At 43.6% G+C, this 16526-nt stretch overlaps 1 protein-coding gene across 1 annotated transcript in view; it reads right to left on the reverse strand.

The window, feature by feature from the left end:
- SLC38A12 (solute carrier family 38 member 12) overlaps positions 1–16526 on the reverse strand; it is a 610496-nt gene that overhangs the window by 381783 nt on the left and 212187 nt on the right. The window contains exon 8 of the mRNA XM_086930806.1: positions 10674–10776. Within this exon, the coding sequence (XP_086786932.1) occupies positions 10674–10776 (103 nt within the window). The remainder of the gene's footprint in view (positions 1–10673; positions 10777–16526) is intronic.

A 16526-nucleotide genomic window follows, 5' to 3' on the forward strand; every position in this document is an offset into this window, starting at 1 on the left:
CCTACCGAGGAGGGTGGCTCGCTTTGATCCAGAGTTTCGTCATTTTAAAGACCCGTGAAGAATTCAAACCACTTTTCCTTAGTAATCGCTACGTCTATGACATCAATCTCCCTATTTACAAAAAAGGGGTGCATTTACCGCTCTCCAGAAGCCAATATTATCCTTGTTTACGCTTGCCTTATGGAGGGCCTGCCTATGAATGGTAGAGTAATTACAGCTGCTGTCATTGTCGACGAGGTCTCTTTTGCTCTCAAAAATATCTTAGCAATCGGGTCGATAACGAGAAGGGTTTTGCAACAGGGCATGCTTGTCAGCAGACACAGTTTGGTTGTCAATGAGTCGCTGACTACCGTGGTTTTCTTCTTTGTAAACAAAGCCATGACTGCGGTCATTGATGAGGGCTTAGTTGACAGGGTGGTCAATGGCTGAGGAAGCATTTTTGACATACAGGACTGAGGAAAAGGTAGTGAAACAGCTAAAGTCATGGGGCTTTTCACCTTCCTTGTCCAAGGATCCAAATTTGAAAGGAATGCCAGACATCTGAAAAAGTTCTAAGGGCATAATCAGCCAAATGCTAAAACGGGCAGAAAATTATTACTTGCCTCTAGTAATGGTGAGAGGGATCCCAAGGAGCATGGCTGAGCTATGAAGATTTCCTTGCGGTCAGCTAGATGCAGTAAAATCTGTGCATCTCAGTCTTTGTGGAGAGGTGAAGGTCTGAGTACTTTCACCTCATCGGCCAGAGGTCGGCTCACATAATGAGATGAACTGACTACATATAGTCTATCACCGGTTTGATATTTATAGAGCATTTGAGACACTGCTAGGATAACACGATCATCCAAACATGGAATTCTATGAAATATCTAAATTTTGGGAAGTAAAGTTATAGATCTTGTACGAGGCCAATGAGATATCAATAGTCACCACCTGAGAGAAACAGCAAGTTTTAAACAAATCAGTAGCTGTCAAGCAAATCAAATCAAAAACAGCTTTATTCGATTTTTGTGCAGTAAAAACCATAAAAGCACAGTACGGGATAGCACGCACAAGTATAATTCACACGATATAATAAAATTGCCAGTTCATTAAAACAATCCGTTAACAAAAATAGAAAAATACATCAAACTCATGATTACTCTATGCAAGCTTTACATTGTGTTCCTGTATCTGATAATAAATTGGAATTAAAAACCTTTTCCTTGGTAAGACATAGTATTTACAAAAAAGAATACAATGTAATGTAGATTGCATTACGATGTGGTCACAAGAACATAACGTCAAATTTTAAAACCAATCATTTCTTTCAGGGAAGGTTATCATTCTATAAAAAGAACCACAGCAAAAACAGGATAGGAGCATGCGGCTAAAACTACTCTGCACCTCTGTTAAATAAGGTTGTATACCTAAACAGGTTGTCAGCAAATGGTTTTCCATGACTGTTCTTTTTCCTTTTTCTATGAGCCAACGCTTGTTTTCTAGGTGCTGTAAATAATGTAATTTTAACATTTTTCTCAATATTGTTTTCAAACTTATAGGGGAATCAAAATATTCAGGATGACCCATATCTTAAGACAATTTTGTTACATAACTAATCCAAGGTATTTTTGCTGCCCTATCCAGTGTAAGGCAAACCCTGATTACATCTCTATTCAGGCCTGTTTCCATGGTTACCCACACCTTATGCCACAATAAAAGTGGATTTAATTTAATAATATCAGATACATATGTCAAGCCAAGTCCCCTATGGCAGCTAAAAGTCGCAGTTGATCTGAGGACCGCCAGAAGATAGCGAATAAAAGCATTTTCGCAACGTTGTAGATGTTCGACATGTGCTAGACCTCAGAAGCCAGCGCCATATGTTGCAGTAGATACACCTTCGATTTATAAATGTCTAGTAGCTCCGGGACCGGTCTACCACCCAGTCCTATCAAAATTAATTACCAAATACGAGAATCTAGCCGTACTTTCTATTTTTTTCTTCTCAATAAAAATGTTGCATGTTTTACTCTTTTTTTATGCCACAGCTCATGGTATAAGTCTTGCTAATATTTACTTTCAAACTCCTTTCTTGCATGTAGGTAGCAAAATGAGTGACTGTCCTTTGTAGACCTATCCGTGTATGTGCCATGATAACTGCGTCATCCGCATACAATAAAATAGGGACTGTAGTATTATTAATTATAGGGTAATCTTGTTGGCAATCAATCTAATATTGTTCTATACTATTAATATATAAGGAAAAAAGAAAAAGGTGCAAGTATACAGCCTTGTCTCACCCCCTTTTTTTATACACAACTTGGTTGAACATTCCCCCTTTAGCCCATATCTAATCCTCGCCCTTGCATCCCTATTCAACTCCTTGATAAAGGATAGTAAGGGAGGGTCAACATTCATGTCTGTGAGGATACTCCAGAATTTGTCATACTTTACGCAATCGAAGGTTGACTTCAATCAACAAACGTCAAGTAAAGGTTAGCCTCCTTGGCTAATGAATATTTACTTATAATTAATGCCAGATTTAGTCCCTGCTCTATCGTGCCCAGACCAGCTCGAAACCTGTATTGAAAATTTGATAAAAAGCAAGTGTCTACTGCCCAAATTTGTAATTTATTTAGAATAACTCTCCCAGCAACTTTCATTAGAGCGTCCAATAGGAAAATTGGGCAGTAGGAACTTGGATCATCTCTATCTCCCTTTTTTAAATATAGGGATAACAATTGCATCTGACCATGTGGGGATAAACCTTTAGCGATTACAACTTGTTAAAACATTGGTTAAGAGCGGTGCCCATAAACCAATGTTCGAATTGTTAACGTCCACTGGGACGTCGTCTGGTCCTGGTGCCTTCCCTGAGGCGCTCTTGGTTATGGCCCTACTAACTTCCTCATATGAATTGTCAATGTCTAGAGGGAGTGCTGTCGGTTGTACATCAACTGCTCTTCCCCCTACCGAGGAGGGTGGCTCGCTTTGATCCAGAGTTTCGTCATTTTAAAGACCCGTGAAGAATTCAAACCACTTTTCCTTAGTAATCGCTACGTCTATGACATCAATCTCCCTATTTACAAAAAAGGGGTGCATTTACCGCTCTCCAGAAGCCAATATTATCCTTGTTTACGCTTGCCTTATGGAGGGCCTGCCTGGCTTCCTTTTTCAATTGAAACTTGCGTATTTTTTATTGTTAATCGATAGGAGGATCTCGCCTGTCTAAGTTCCTTCTTACTTCTGTTTTCATTTTGAAGGACATTTTTCAAGTGAGTGTGCGCCTTGCTGCATGCCCTATCGAACCAGCCCCGTGCCTTATGTGTCCCCGGTCTCCGTTCCCTGGTTAGTAATTTTCGCGCTTCCCCTGTTATTTTAAGGAAGGCTTCAAATATTTGTAAGCCATCCTTCATCTGAGCGAGACAGATTTCAAAGTTCTCTTGTGTCTTATTAACCAGTGTATTAAGAAAGACCACTGGGTCCACTTTAGCCCAGTTTATGGAGTATCCATTTGTGCTAGCAAGATTAAGGTTGAAATTATAATTCATCTCATTCTTGTTAGAAGTTCCAGCAGTCCCTTCGAGAAAAAGTTCCAGGGTAATCGGAAAATGGTCACTCATAGTGTTTCACAAGTTTTACAAATACACATTACAAGAATACCTGTTAAACATCAAAGGAAAGTCAATTATCAAATTACATCCCCTCCCATTAAATGTTGGCTCAAAGGGTACAGGGGGTGTACACAATTCATTCGCGTACCTCAGATCAAAACAAAAGACTATTTAAGTTAGTGAATCCCCCACAGTTGTGTGAGAAAAATGGGTCAGAGTGTCTTCATAGTCATTACCAAGACCACAAATACCATGTTTACTATGTTGACATAAAAAACAGTTGAAGTCACCTACCTATATAATGCACATTTCCCCAGACATTACTTCTTCCATATGGTTCAACATTTGACATAAATCCCTAAGACCTTTACAATCTTAGGTTTGGGGATGTTATTATAGAAGTTAATTAGGACTGTACCCTTTTCTCCCACCAGACTCACTGAAAATATCTGATAAAACGCTGTCTTACTAACAATCTTCACTTTTGTCAGCCTGATGTATTAGACACATAGGTGCATAAACCCCCTTTATTTCGCCCCTACTTACTAAAACTGGCTGGGGAGGTGAATGTTCTAAAGACATTGATATGTATTTCTTCGGTTACCCAGGTTTCTTGAAGACAAATTAAGGACTAGTCTTCTATAAAGGTTAACCAAAGAGTCTCTCACATTGGATAAAAGTCATGCAACGTTCCAAGACGGTATTTTGCACACTTTACGAGTTATATCCTTTAAAATCCCTTCCCCTGTAGCAGTAGTAGGTATAATTTTACCTAGCTTATCCGCCGTTGAACTCAAGGTTAATGTTTTAACTAGTCTATTATTACCGTTGTCATTAGTTTTGGATACCTGTCCATAGCTTTCCACATTCTCTGTTCTATCCTCTTGATACACCATGCAATCGAATATCTCATCATTTGCAGAGATGTAACCACTTCACTGTATTCTAAGGGTATTGCGTTGTCTAAGTAACCCTTCCTCCCCACTTTCACATCCCTTCTCCCATACTGTGCATTTGGTCAACTGGGTCTTCCATTCACCTCAACTGGGCAAATCGATTATAAAGTGGGATAGCCCATGGTTTTATTATGTCATGACCAGGGTACCAAGTTTGAATTTTTTGGGGGTGTCTCGATTGTGGGGGATAAAAAGCCCCTAGTGGTAATACATTAATTTCAGTATAGTTAAAGGATAAATTCCCTATCCTATTGAGGATTAGGCGCACTAGCCTGGGATTGCTGAAAGTCAAAACTATACAATCTCCCTGGAGGATTTTTCCTTCCTTTCCCACCCACTTAACTCGTCTGGCCATCTTGAACTTGTCATGTAGTACATCACTAAGATCAGTGTGTGTTCTCAACCAATGCAGAGATTTATTTTGAAGCTCCTCCCATAGTTCTTGTTTCTGTGTGTGTATTACAGGGACATTAGCTAAAATTACTATATAAGGTGTTGCTGCCGGCGGTAAATTGAGGCGATCACCCGCTATAGACACTGATGTAAACCCCGTCTTGGTCGCCAGTGGCCCATGGTAGGTATAAGTAGTATTATTTCCAGCTCCACACTTAGTTGGTACATTATTTGCTTTCGGTCCCATTCCAGAGTGAATAGGTTTTTAGGGTATGGGTCTAGATACGACCTGTAGGTTATCTGAATCCAAAAATACAGTGGGTCTGGTATCAATAGCACCACTTTGGCGATTCCCTGGGTCAGTATCTAAAAGGACGCCATCATCTTGCGTGTTTACACCTCTTATTGTGTTTTTATTCTTCCTTTTAAATAACCCTCTAAATTTGCCACTCTGTCTGTTAGGTTCCCCAGGGCTGAGACCATATAGGTATACACATCAATTTTTTTTAGATATTTTTTCTAGTGCCAGGGTTTGTTCCTCGACTGGCGAGTTCAGAGTGGATTTTCCAGTACTGCCCATTTTTCTGCGTGCTGGTGTTTTAGCTGCTGGTTGTTTTCCAGTGATTTTCTTTTTCTTAGTTGTTAATTGTTTAGATCGATTTGCCTAATATACTGCCGATGGCCGGGTTTTTAATGCGTTTAGATGGTGGTCGGGGATCCTCCTCTAACTCGCTCACCTCCAGGTGGTCGGACATTTCCTGTATACCCGTTCTTACTACCCTGGACTGTGTGCTTCTCATTAATGGGGGTAATAGAGAGATTTAATATGTTTGAATGAGTTGAGCCTACCGTTTGGGCCCCCGCCTCCCTTTCGTAATGGTCTCCTCCACTGTGTTAATTTGATTTTCAATGGCGCCCATTGCACCAGTCAAATAATTTAGTAAGGACGTTTGTCCCACAGGTTTTAAGTTTGTATTTGTCATTCTGGGCGCAGGTTCAACTACATGTCTCAACTTCCTTTTGCTCATGGTTATAACAGTTTATGACAACCCAACAAAGGAAAATGAAAGTCTTACTCATACAGGGGCTCCACTGTTCACTTAACAGTAGCCCGGGGTTGGCTGGCTGCAGCCGCCTTTATGCGCCACCTGGCACAGATTACACGCTATGGCGCTCGAGCAGCGCAAGGGACGAGGGATGTTGAAATCCCCTAGCCGCCTGTGAAATGGACGGCGTGCCGCTGTTATCAGGATGCCTCCAAAGTACCTCCAAAAGTACCTCCAAAATGAGAGTAGTGTCAGTAAGGTTAATAACGGGCTCACTTCCTCTCTGTTTGTACTGCTGCTGATGATAAGATTTCGGTCTATTTGGAGGCCAAGAGTGTCAGGTTTAGAAAGACCCGGCAACTCAACTCTCTCCTGTGCAGATGCGGCCCGGGATAATGACCATGGAAAGGAGGAGGGGGGCAGACCTGATCCTAAGAGGAGTGTCCGAGCAGTTTGAGGCAGCCCACCCTTAACTCCACACTGTCCCCGGAGCTTAGGGAGCACAACACAAAGGCCCTGGCAGTCCCGCTATTGGCCCCGCTACCGTACCTCACCCTACCGCCCACACAGCTCCTGCATCCCGCCCAAGTCGGCAACAGGCACGGGAGGCTCTGCGCACACACACAGGGCCTCACCTGGGAGGCGGACGGGCCGGTAGCAGTTCGGGTCTCCTCCGGTCACCCGGAAGGCAGGAGATCACACAGCCTCTCTTCCACAAAAAGTCCAGCACCACTAAAGGCGCAGTGGCTAATTCCCGAAGCGCAGCTGGTTTCCCCGCTTTCCCGTCTCTCTCTGTATGCTGTCCCGTCAAGCTCAGTTCAAACACTGTTTGATGGGGTCACATAACAGACAGGGGCTATTGGGCCCTGACCATGGTATTTGACGTAGCTTGCACTGGTATCCTCATGTTTATGCTAAAATAACTCTGCCTGGACTCTCCCTGTAAAACCCCTTCCAAACAAGAGTGTGAGGGTAGAGAGGGCAAGTAAACCGAGGCTTCTCAGGGAGGTAGTGTTGGGGGCAAAAGCCAGAACTCAATAGCCAACAAATAACAAATACAATCAGATAATGTCTAGCTCACTGCTTATCGTTTAGAAAAATAGGGTACTTTTAAACTTACAGTAAAACTAAACAATACACAATTAATCGATCAACTATACAGGCTTATCGCAAGTTCAGCTAAACATCGTGAGGCATTATTGCACTCCTCCCCCTTCCACAGTAACAGTCTTCCTTTTCGCCAAGGTTAGAACCCCGCATTACCGTCCCCATTAGGCAAGAGTATAGAAGGATTAGATTCGGGGGCATATTAATTAAAGTTCTCATTTATTTAGTAGAGTAGGTAACTCAGTTCAAAGCTGTAGGATAGCTTCTATACCACACAGTCTCAGGAGAGTGTGAAAGTTTCACCCTTGTGAGCCTCAGTCTCTCTTGTCCCCAGGTGCAGCCAAGCCTCTGGGTTACCTGCCGTTGGTTGGCAGATGTATGCAGTAGCAGGCATTCCCTCCCATATGGCGTACATTCCTCTGGGGCTGTTAACTTCAGCAGCTGCAGAAACAGATGGGAGACACTTTCTAAGCACTGAACAGTCATATATTGCCCTCTTATGTTTGTCAGCTTCTGGGTGCTCAGTGTGCTAGGAACAAGTTGGCCCTCTCGTTCATGGACAGTCTCTCATGACAGGGAAACTCCTTGATTATTTTAGCAAGTCGGCAGGCATCTAGGTTTCTTCAGACAAATTCTCAGCTCTTTCAGCAGGAAGTGGTGACTTCAGGTCTGTCCCCTCACCACTGGGTGACTACCTGCCAGAAATACATCAACTCTGGTGACAGTAGCTCTTCGAGTACCCTGTGGAGCAGTTGCTTCCATGGTTAAGAATAACTTGGAATTAAAACCAAGTGTGTTGTTTGGATCCCTCTATACACATTTTCTAGGACAGGCATGTAAATCCAGCATCTCCAACTTCAACAACCGGTTTGGGTAGTTCTCTGTGTTCTTCTTATGCTACTCTCTAGACATCTTGTGTTTAAAGTGATGCTTCTAACAGCAGGTAGAACAGGGCTGTATCCAAACAGGAGTACCCACAACAGACACATTGAAGTGAATTGTCGGTCGCTGACTTACCTGCCCTTCTGAAGCAGTAATCCGGAACAGACAAAAGGGCAGGGCCAGACTAGAAACTATCAACTTAAACAATAAAAACTACAGACCCAACCTTCTATATACCAAATGGTACTGCTTAGGATGAACTTATCAGTAGCTCATTAAAGTGAAGTATTTATTGAGTTTTTGTAGGCGGACATCCCCTCACCCTCCTCAAGTTAGTGTATTGATCTCCATCCACCACCAACAGGAATTCAGGTAATACTCTTTCTCTATCTGGGGGTGATATTGTGTGCCATGCTAAACTTAAAGGCATCCAAATGGATCCCACTGGCTCCAGTACACAGACTCTCACAAAGACGCACAGAGTCCTACTTCCATACATGTATCAAAGGATCCGTTACACACACACTCAACATGTACATAGGATGTCACTGCAAGGTTCTGGGTCTCACATAAAAGTTGAAATTTACAAGAGGGGCCCTCTTTCCTACTGAAACATATAAAAAAGGTCTAAATATACTAAATGTCATTAAACATGGTATTCTGCCACCACGTGATGAATGCTGTATTCCACTGTTCGCTAAGAGGTTCTGCTTGGTGTGTCCATTTAGGTCATAGGACAGGTCCTTGATCTTGCTTTTGCAGAAATAGACCTAGACCTCTGCACCTATCCTAGTGTAGTGCGACATCTAGACAAAATAAAAAGTCAGGATATCAGTTTCACATGCAGTAAGGCTCAGGCAAGGCAGGCCTCGAAAAATCTACTCAAGCTATTTCTAGCACCTACTAGTCCCATCTGGTGAGTAAACTTAGGCTGGAAAGGAACAGATGTTTTGTTCATTCAGAAAAAAATGAGCAATAAAGATGCTGTTACATCTTGCTTTTATCTTGACACATTTACTGTATGTCCAGGGAAAGAGGTCAATGTCAGTTTGGCTTTTAACTAATTGCTGCTTGGAAAATGAAGCTTATTTTTTCTCTCTCTTAGTAGAGTTAGAGGCTATTGTCAAGTGAGCTGTCTGAAGATGTCAGTTATTTTTCTCTAACACATAATATTTAAATAAATAGCCTGTAAATTAATATTATAAATATTTCAAAAATGTATCTGTAATTACAAAAGCAAATAATTTTTGTTGTAATTAAGAAGTGTGATGCAAACAAAGAGTTAAATAGGAGCAAAACAAACCAAGAAACATTACCCGGTGATGTACAAATGATACACATTTGCAAAAACTCTGTTTCCAAACATTATTGTTTGTACACTATATAGTTTTATCAGTAAAGCGGCATGTCAGTGGGAACATTTGTTGCCATTTCAATGTAAAAACTGCTGATTACAAATGACAGTATCCTACCACTTCATGCTTTAGTCATGTATTTATTAAAAGTGATAGATTTTATTCATGATTTGAGAAACATTCCTGCCCCAGCCCTGAATGGTGTTAATGAATTAAGAGACATGTTAGGGATCATGTGTATCCAATGTGTGGCTAGATATGGATTATATGTATGTATATGTATTATATACGGAAAGAAAGTTTAGTCTATTAAATCGAACAAAAGAGTCTTTCGTACAGTAGACATGTTGAACTTGCATATTAGAAGGTGCTCTCATATGTTTTAATGAAGAAAATGGCGGCTCATTGAAATAATGTATTTGCCCAGGATCACATCATTTGAAACCAGTTTATTGGTCAAGAGCATTACAAATATGTTGAGTAGATTATTTAAGTCACTAGACCTGCATGTCTAGTAAAAATGTTATGATTTTTTTAGGCCTGGCAGGGGAATACGCCTATGTGCCAGGCAGGAGACATTCCCATCCAAAGAGTAGCATTACTGAAATACACTTTTAATGCTGGAAGAATCATAGGTCATATTGAAAAGGTTGTCTTTAAGATAAGCAGAATTCAGGTGTGATTTGTTTTTGTATGAGATATCCATTCTTTAACCACATGACACTTGAAAGCACTCTGGAGGGCAAAGGTTCTGAAAAATTGCAATTTTAATTGGTAATATTTCTGTATTAGGATAGTTACATTCCAATATTCTACATGATCACCTTAATATGGCTCCTGTCCTGATGGTACTGTAATTTCCCATCAATTACTATATCACTATTGGGATACAGTTGAGGATAGGCTTATAGAACTGCTATAGACTTGCGGATGTTAACATTTACAGGAATTCAAATACACTAAAGCACATTACATAACTACGACTTTAAACAATGCAATAGTTTAATATCCAAATCTGAATATTGGAATCCACATGTCGAGGCCTACTAATAATATTCTTCAGTGCACAACTCCAACATCAGCATTCAGCGCTTGAATCATATATGGTTGTCTGGAAAAACAAAGGGCTCACAGAGCTGAGTGGATGGGGAAGAAGGTGTGGTTTGTGCATAGGAAGATTGAGGGGTCAAGCCAAAGAGCATACACAAGAGAGCACATCTGTGGCTGGAACTAAATCATGGACATCAAAGACTAGGTATACCATACAGGAACACGCTGAGGGACAATGCAGTGTTGTCTGAAAGGACTCATAATACGAATAAATGTCACTCTGTTACTTACCAGGTAGATTCTGTAGGCGTCGATCCTGCGGATAGGCCCCCAGCACTGTTCAGTGTCATTCTTGGTGCCATCAGTAACAGTGCAAGACTGATTCCCTGAGGTACTGCAAGAAGTAATTGTACTATTATCACACCAGTAAATGTGACTGTATTTGCTCTCACTTGCCCTCCTGACTACTCATCTGCCCTCTGCCCTCCATACCCTTTCATGCACCATATTATTTCAGGATTCTCCCTGTACATCACTTATGAGATCACTAGAATGGATTGTGGATTACACCTGAAACACGTCTAATAGAACAAACTGGTCTTTAAGTGCTGAGCTTAAAGTTCAAGAAGATCCAATTATAAGGAGGTGGGGAATCAAGGGGAAGAATAGTATGCTAATGAGGTTAGGTAAATATCATCTGGGGGTTGGGAGTTACAATAACATTCCTGTTCAGCAAAAGCATGAGCTCAGTATAATCCAGCTTCCATCTCGCTAAGTTATTGTTTACTACCATCTTTCCTGGCGCTTAGAGGCCTGCAGGTGATTAGGCGCGTTATAAAATCCCATTAACAATAACAATAACAATAATCAAAATGGAGGGAAGAAGAGGCTAAGGCTAGGTTGTGCCTGTTGGTTCTAACCTACAACAATGTGACCCATAAAGATTCGGACGCCCGAGGGACTGATAGGCAAAACGCTGAAGGGTTGCTGAGCTAATGGTGTACAGGCCCCTCCACCCAGGTGGACCATGGGGCATATCACTGCTAAAATCTAAATACTACGGATTAATCACTAACCATATGTTTACATGAAAGATACACATATTAGGTGCATCTTTCCATTTGTTTAAAAACCTTATTAGAGGTTCAGAAGAAAACAAGTTACTTACCTGTAACTTCGGTTCCGCAGTATTGGTAACTTTCATAGATTCCCATGCTTTTGTATCATTCCCAGTCGTCGGAATGGGAGCCTCGGTAACAAAAATACCATAGCAGTAGGTACAAAAGAGAAAGAAAATGGCCTAGGCCTCATTCCCTTTTATAGCACATCACCCTTTTTTTGTAAAAGAGACCAAACTTAGGCATCAGCCAATCAGAAGTGCCTCACCCCATAGAACCCTCCTGAAGGAGCCTCAGATTTTCGTAGCCGTTGTATATCAGTCACCATATCTGTTGTAGGCTAAGCTTTCCTCGGGGAGGTGGGTGGGCGCATGGGAATCTATGAAAGTTACCAATACTGGGGAAGCAAAGTTACAGGTAAGTAACTTGTTTTCTTGCCCCAGTATTGGAACTTTCATAGATTCCCATGCTTTTGTATCAGAGTAGCAAGCAGTTAGCAAAAAAAAAAACACATTTTGTGTAATAAATACATTCATTGCAATAGCCAACATGACAAAGATACAAAATGTGCAAACAACGGAAGGTGGGATAGAAAGGAAAGCTCACCAATTATTGGAAGAGGTTCCTCAGGACAGCCTGTCCCACTGCCGCATCATCTCGCTGTAAGGACTCCAAGCAGTAATGCTTGGTAAAGGTGTGGACGCTGCTCCAGGTAGCAGCTCTGCAAATGTCTTTAATCTGTACCCCCGCAAAGAGGGCGGTTGAAGATGTCACCGATCTTGTGGAATGTGCACGAATCCTGCCAGTCAGAGGTTTCCCTGCCGCAGTATGGCAATGCAGAATGGCACTTGTGAGCCATCTTGCTAACCCCTGCTTGGACAGCGGGAGACCTTTCCTTGGACCACCAAAGGCAAAAAACAATTGAGTATTTCCGAAATCCCTTAGTACGTTCCAAGTAGAATTTTAAACACCGCTGTACATCCAAAGAATGTAGCGTCTTTTCCGCTGGTGTAGCCGGTTGAGGAAAGAACGCTTTCGGAATAACCGGCTCATTTAAATGGAAGTCTGAGGGTACCTTAGGCATGAACTTGGGATTAGTTCTCAAGATTACAGCGTTTCTTTTAAATTGTAAGAAAGGTTCCTGGATAGTAAGGGCCTGCAACTCTCCAATCCGTCTTGCCGATGTGAGGGCGAGGAGTAGAGCCAATTTCCATGAAAGGAACTTTATGTCAGAACGATGAATTGGTTCAAATGGGCTTTTCATGAGCTGAGAGAGGACTAGATTTCAATGCCAAGTAGGAGGCGGAGGCCTCACTGGTGGATAGACTCTGAACAAGCCCTTTAGAAATTGTTTGACAATCCTGGAAGACCACAACGAAGGTCCAGACCCAGACCTTCTGTACCTCAAAATGGCAGCCAAATGAACTTTAATTGACGAATGGGCTAGTCCCGAATAGCCAGGGATAGCAGATAAGGTAGAATCTGATGAGGCTTTGAAGCAAAGGGGTCAATTTTTTCTCTCCAACACCAGATACAAAACCTTTTCCATTTTAACCGATAGGCCCTGTTGGTTGAAGGAGCCCTCGCCTGGGAGAGGACCTCCTTAATCTCGCTCTAGATGGGGAGATTCATAAACTCTTGCTGCTCAGGAGCCATGCGGTCAGGTGTAATGACTGTGAATCTGGGTGCCAAACCTGTCCTTCGGATATTGTGAGGAGATCTGGAATAGTCCTCAAGGGAAGAGGAGGAGCTAGCGACAACAGACGGAGTTCCATGTACCAGAACTGTCTCGGCCAAGCAGGGGCTATCAAGATCATCCTGCATGGTTCCACTTTGATCTTCCTGATGAGCCGCGGGATCAGAGGGAGAGACCATCCGGAAAGACAGGGAGATGAGATAGGGGATGAGCTCCCTGAGATCTAAAATGGGGCACCATTTCTCAAGCATCTTCCTTACCAGGAAGAACCTGGAATAGAATCCTTGTCCCTTTTGATTGGAGGGGACAGGCTCTATCGCTCCCTTCCGGAGCATCTGTTGGACTTCGAGCCGCAGGTGTTTCGATAGAATGGCTGCCGGGGGGCTTGGATGGGGGGGCTTGGATGGAGGGACTTGCTTAAATTCCAAGGTATGTCCTTTCCGAATGATGTTGAGCACCCAACGGTCCGATGTTATTTTGGACCAATTCTGAAGGTATTTGGTTACCCTGCCACCAACTGATGACTTCTTGGAGGAGGGTCCAGTAGGAAGAGCCAGGAGGCCGCTATTGGCGCTTGGACGCATCCCGTCCCCTGCCAGCCAGTTTCCCCTTATTGTAAGGCCTGGAGTAGTTAGAAGATTGGCCTTGTCTCTGTAGATAAGTCTGTTGGTACTGCTGGGATCCTGAGCCATTGGATGAATAACGCTGCTGTTGATAGGATCCCCGGTATTTATTATCTCTGCCTCTGGAACCCTTGAAAGGAGACTTGCGGTATTGAAGGGTACCCAAGGATCTGGCGGTTTCCGTGTCTTTTTTGATCTCCTGAAAAGTGTCATCGATTAGCTTCCCGAATAGTACTTCCCCATCAAAGGGAAGATCCAGGACTTTGTTTTGAATCTTCGGTTGAAACCAGGTAGCCTTCAGCCACCCCTGGCGACGGAGGACTGCGGCCCCAGCCAGGGAACGAAACGCTGTTGTTGACATGTCCATGGCACAGTCAATGATCTCCATTGACGTCGCCTCACCCTCCTGCAAGATTTTTTTTGTCTCTGATGTGGATTCTGGAGGTAGCTGCTCCAGGAACGGAGCAACATCACACCAAAGTTGGCGGTCGTATCTGCCCAATATCGCCAGGGCATTGGCAGCTCGCACCAAAAGACTCGCCATCGACGAGAATTGCTTCCCAGCATTATCCAATCTCTGCCCTTCCTTGTCCGGAGGAGTTGTTAAGGGAGCAGAGGGGTTGCCGGATTTCCTCTGAGCTGCTTGCGAAATAACGGAGTCTGGTTTGGGATGGCCCGTTAAGGCCGCTGGCCCATCATCAGGTGCTTTATATTTCTTATCCAGACACGGTAGAACAGGTACCACCGTCGCTGGGTTCTCCATAGCCTTAAGGCCTTCTTTCCACATATGATCTACTATAGGTATGGACCTTGTCGTCTTCCGATAGGGTTCCTTGAAGTTGTACAAGAAACAATCTGTGGCCACCGCAGGCATAGCCAATTTGAACCTGCCAGCTGCTCTCTCCATCAGCTGATGGAAATCTCCTACGTCCGCTGGCGGGGAATCTACTGTATCCGGAACTGGAGATGCAGGGTCCGAAATGATGTATTCATCCCATTCAATTTCATGATCCGAATTTTTATCCTCATCCGAGGAATCATCATGGGCGTCTGCCGGCCTGGAAGGTTCTTGCGGAAAGGATGCTTTAGGCTGAGGGGACGCCTGAGCAGGTAATCCCGGAGTAGCCGTTGAGGCAGAAGCCAAGACAGGCGTTGCAGGCGCTGCAGGAACCAGAACTGGCCTAATATCCTTAGATTTGTAGTCCTGCAGCATCTTATGCAGGTCCTGTAGGAATGAAAATGGTACTGTAACCATATCCTGCCTAGAATAATGTTGTGACTGGGCCGCCTGATGATGTTCACCATCCTCCTGGTCATATCCTCCTTCAGAGTCCGTCTCTTGACATTTGACCAGAAGTTGAGAGGGACTGTTGGCATAGCCATATGAGTCCTGGTCATCCTCATCGGACTCCCCTTCCTCAAAGAGCAAAGCTGGTGGCAAGGGGGTCACTCTCCTAGGAGAGGTCATCTCCGGCGTTATTTTTATGACTGAAATTGTAATCTTTTTTCAGATGACAATATCGTCGACGGTTTCGTCGACGATGGTTGCACACTCATCGACGAGATTGGTGTCGTCGATAATGAAATTGTCGACGCTCCAGCTGTCGTCGCCGTTAAGGTTGTCGTCGCCGATGCTCTCGTCGACGACACGGTCGTCGACTGTCACTCTCGCCGTCGATGCTGTGGTTCTCGTCGACGACGCCGTCATCGGCAAACCTCCCGTCGACGCTGACGAACCTGCCGTCGACGCTTCCTTTTTCAGCGACGATCCCTTCGTCGAAGAATCCCCCGTCGACGAGCTCGTTGACGGAACCAATTTCAATTTCGTCTTCAATTTCTTCGTCGACGGAAACTCCGCCGTCGACGCCTTAGTCGTCGAGGACTTGGAACTCCTCTCAAAAGATTGGGAAGAGGGTTTTTTGAAGGCTGGGTCAGTCTTCGCACCCTTGGAAGGCGTAGATGGTCCTACCCTCTCCTTTTCACCGTGGTGAGGAGATTCGCTTGACCCAGGCTCTCAGACTCTCTGGGGGTCTTTTTTGAGGCCTTAGAGGTATGTTCCACAGAAGGAGAAGGGGAACCCCTACCCCTTTTGACTGACCTTCTAGATGACACAGCTGATGATGACTCCTCACTGTCACTGGAAACTCCATGTTTCCTATCCTTCTGAAGCTAGGTCAAAAGTCTACCAGCACGATCCCGGAGGGTCTTGGTAGAGAAAGTGCGGCAGATTTTACAGTCCTCCGCTTTATGATCCGGATAAAGGCAATAGATACAATCCTTATGCCTATCTTCCACAAACAACCTTTTCTTGCCACAGGTGGAGCAGGGCTTGAAAAGGGCCTTCTTCTTTTCCTTGTCAGCCATCCTTGAACAATCCTGAACAGAAATTCTGAAGAAAATGTGAAGAAAATCCTTTCAATAGAGAAGAAATGAGCAGAGCTCAAAGGAGACTCCCTAAGCACAACGTGCAGTAGAAAATCTGAGGCTCTGAGGTTCCTTCATGAGGGTTCTATGGGGTGAGGAACTTCTGATTGGCTGATGCCTAAGTTTGGTCTCTTTTACAAAAAGAGGGTGATATGCTACAAAAGGGAATGAGGCCTAGGCCTTTTTCTTTCTCTTTTGTACCTACTGCCATGGTATTTTTGATAATGACGCTCCCATTCCGACGACGGGGAATGATACAAAAGCATGGGAATCTATGAAAGTT

Source organism: Lissotriton vulgaris, chromosome 7, assembly GCF_964263255.1.
Source record: "Lissotriton vulgaris chromosome 7, aLisVul1.2, whole genome shotgun sequence".
Taxonomy (NCBI): Eukaryota; Metazoa; Chordata; class Amphibia; order Caudata; family Salamandridae; genus Lissotriton; species Lissotriton vulgaris.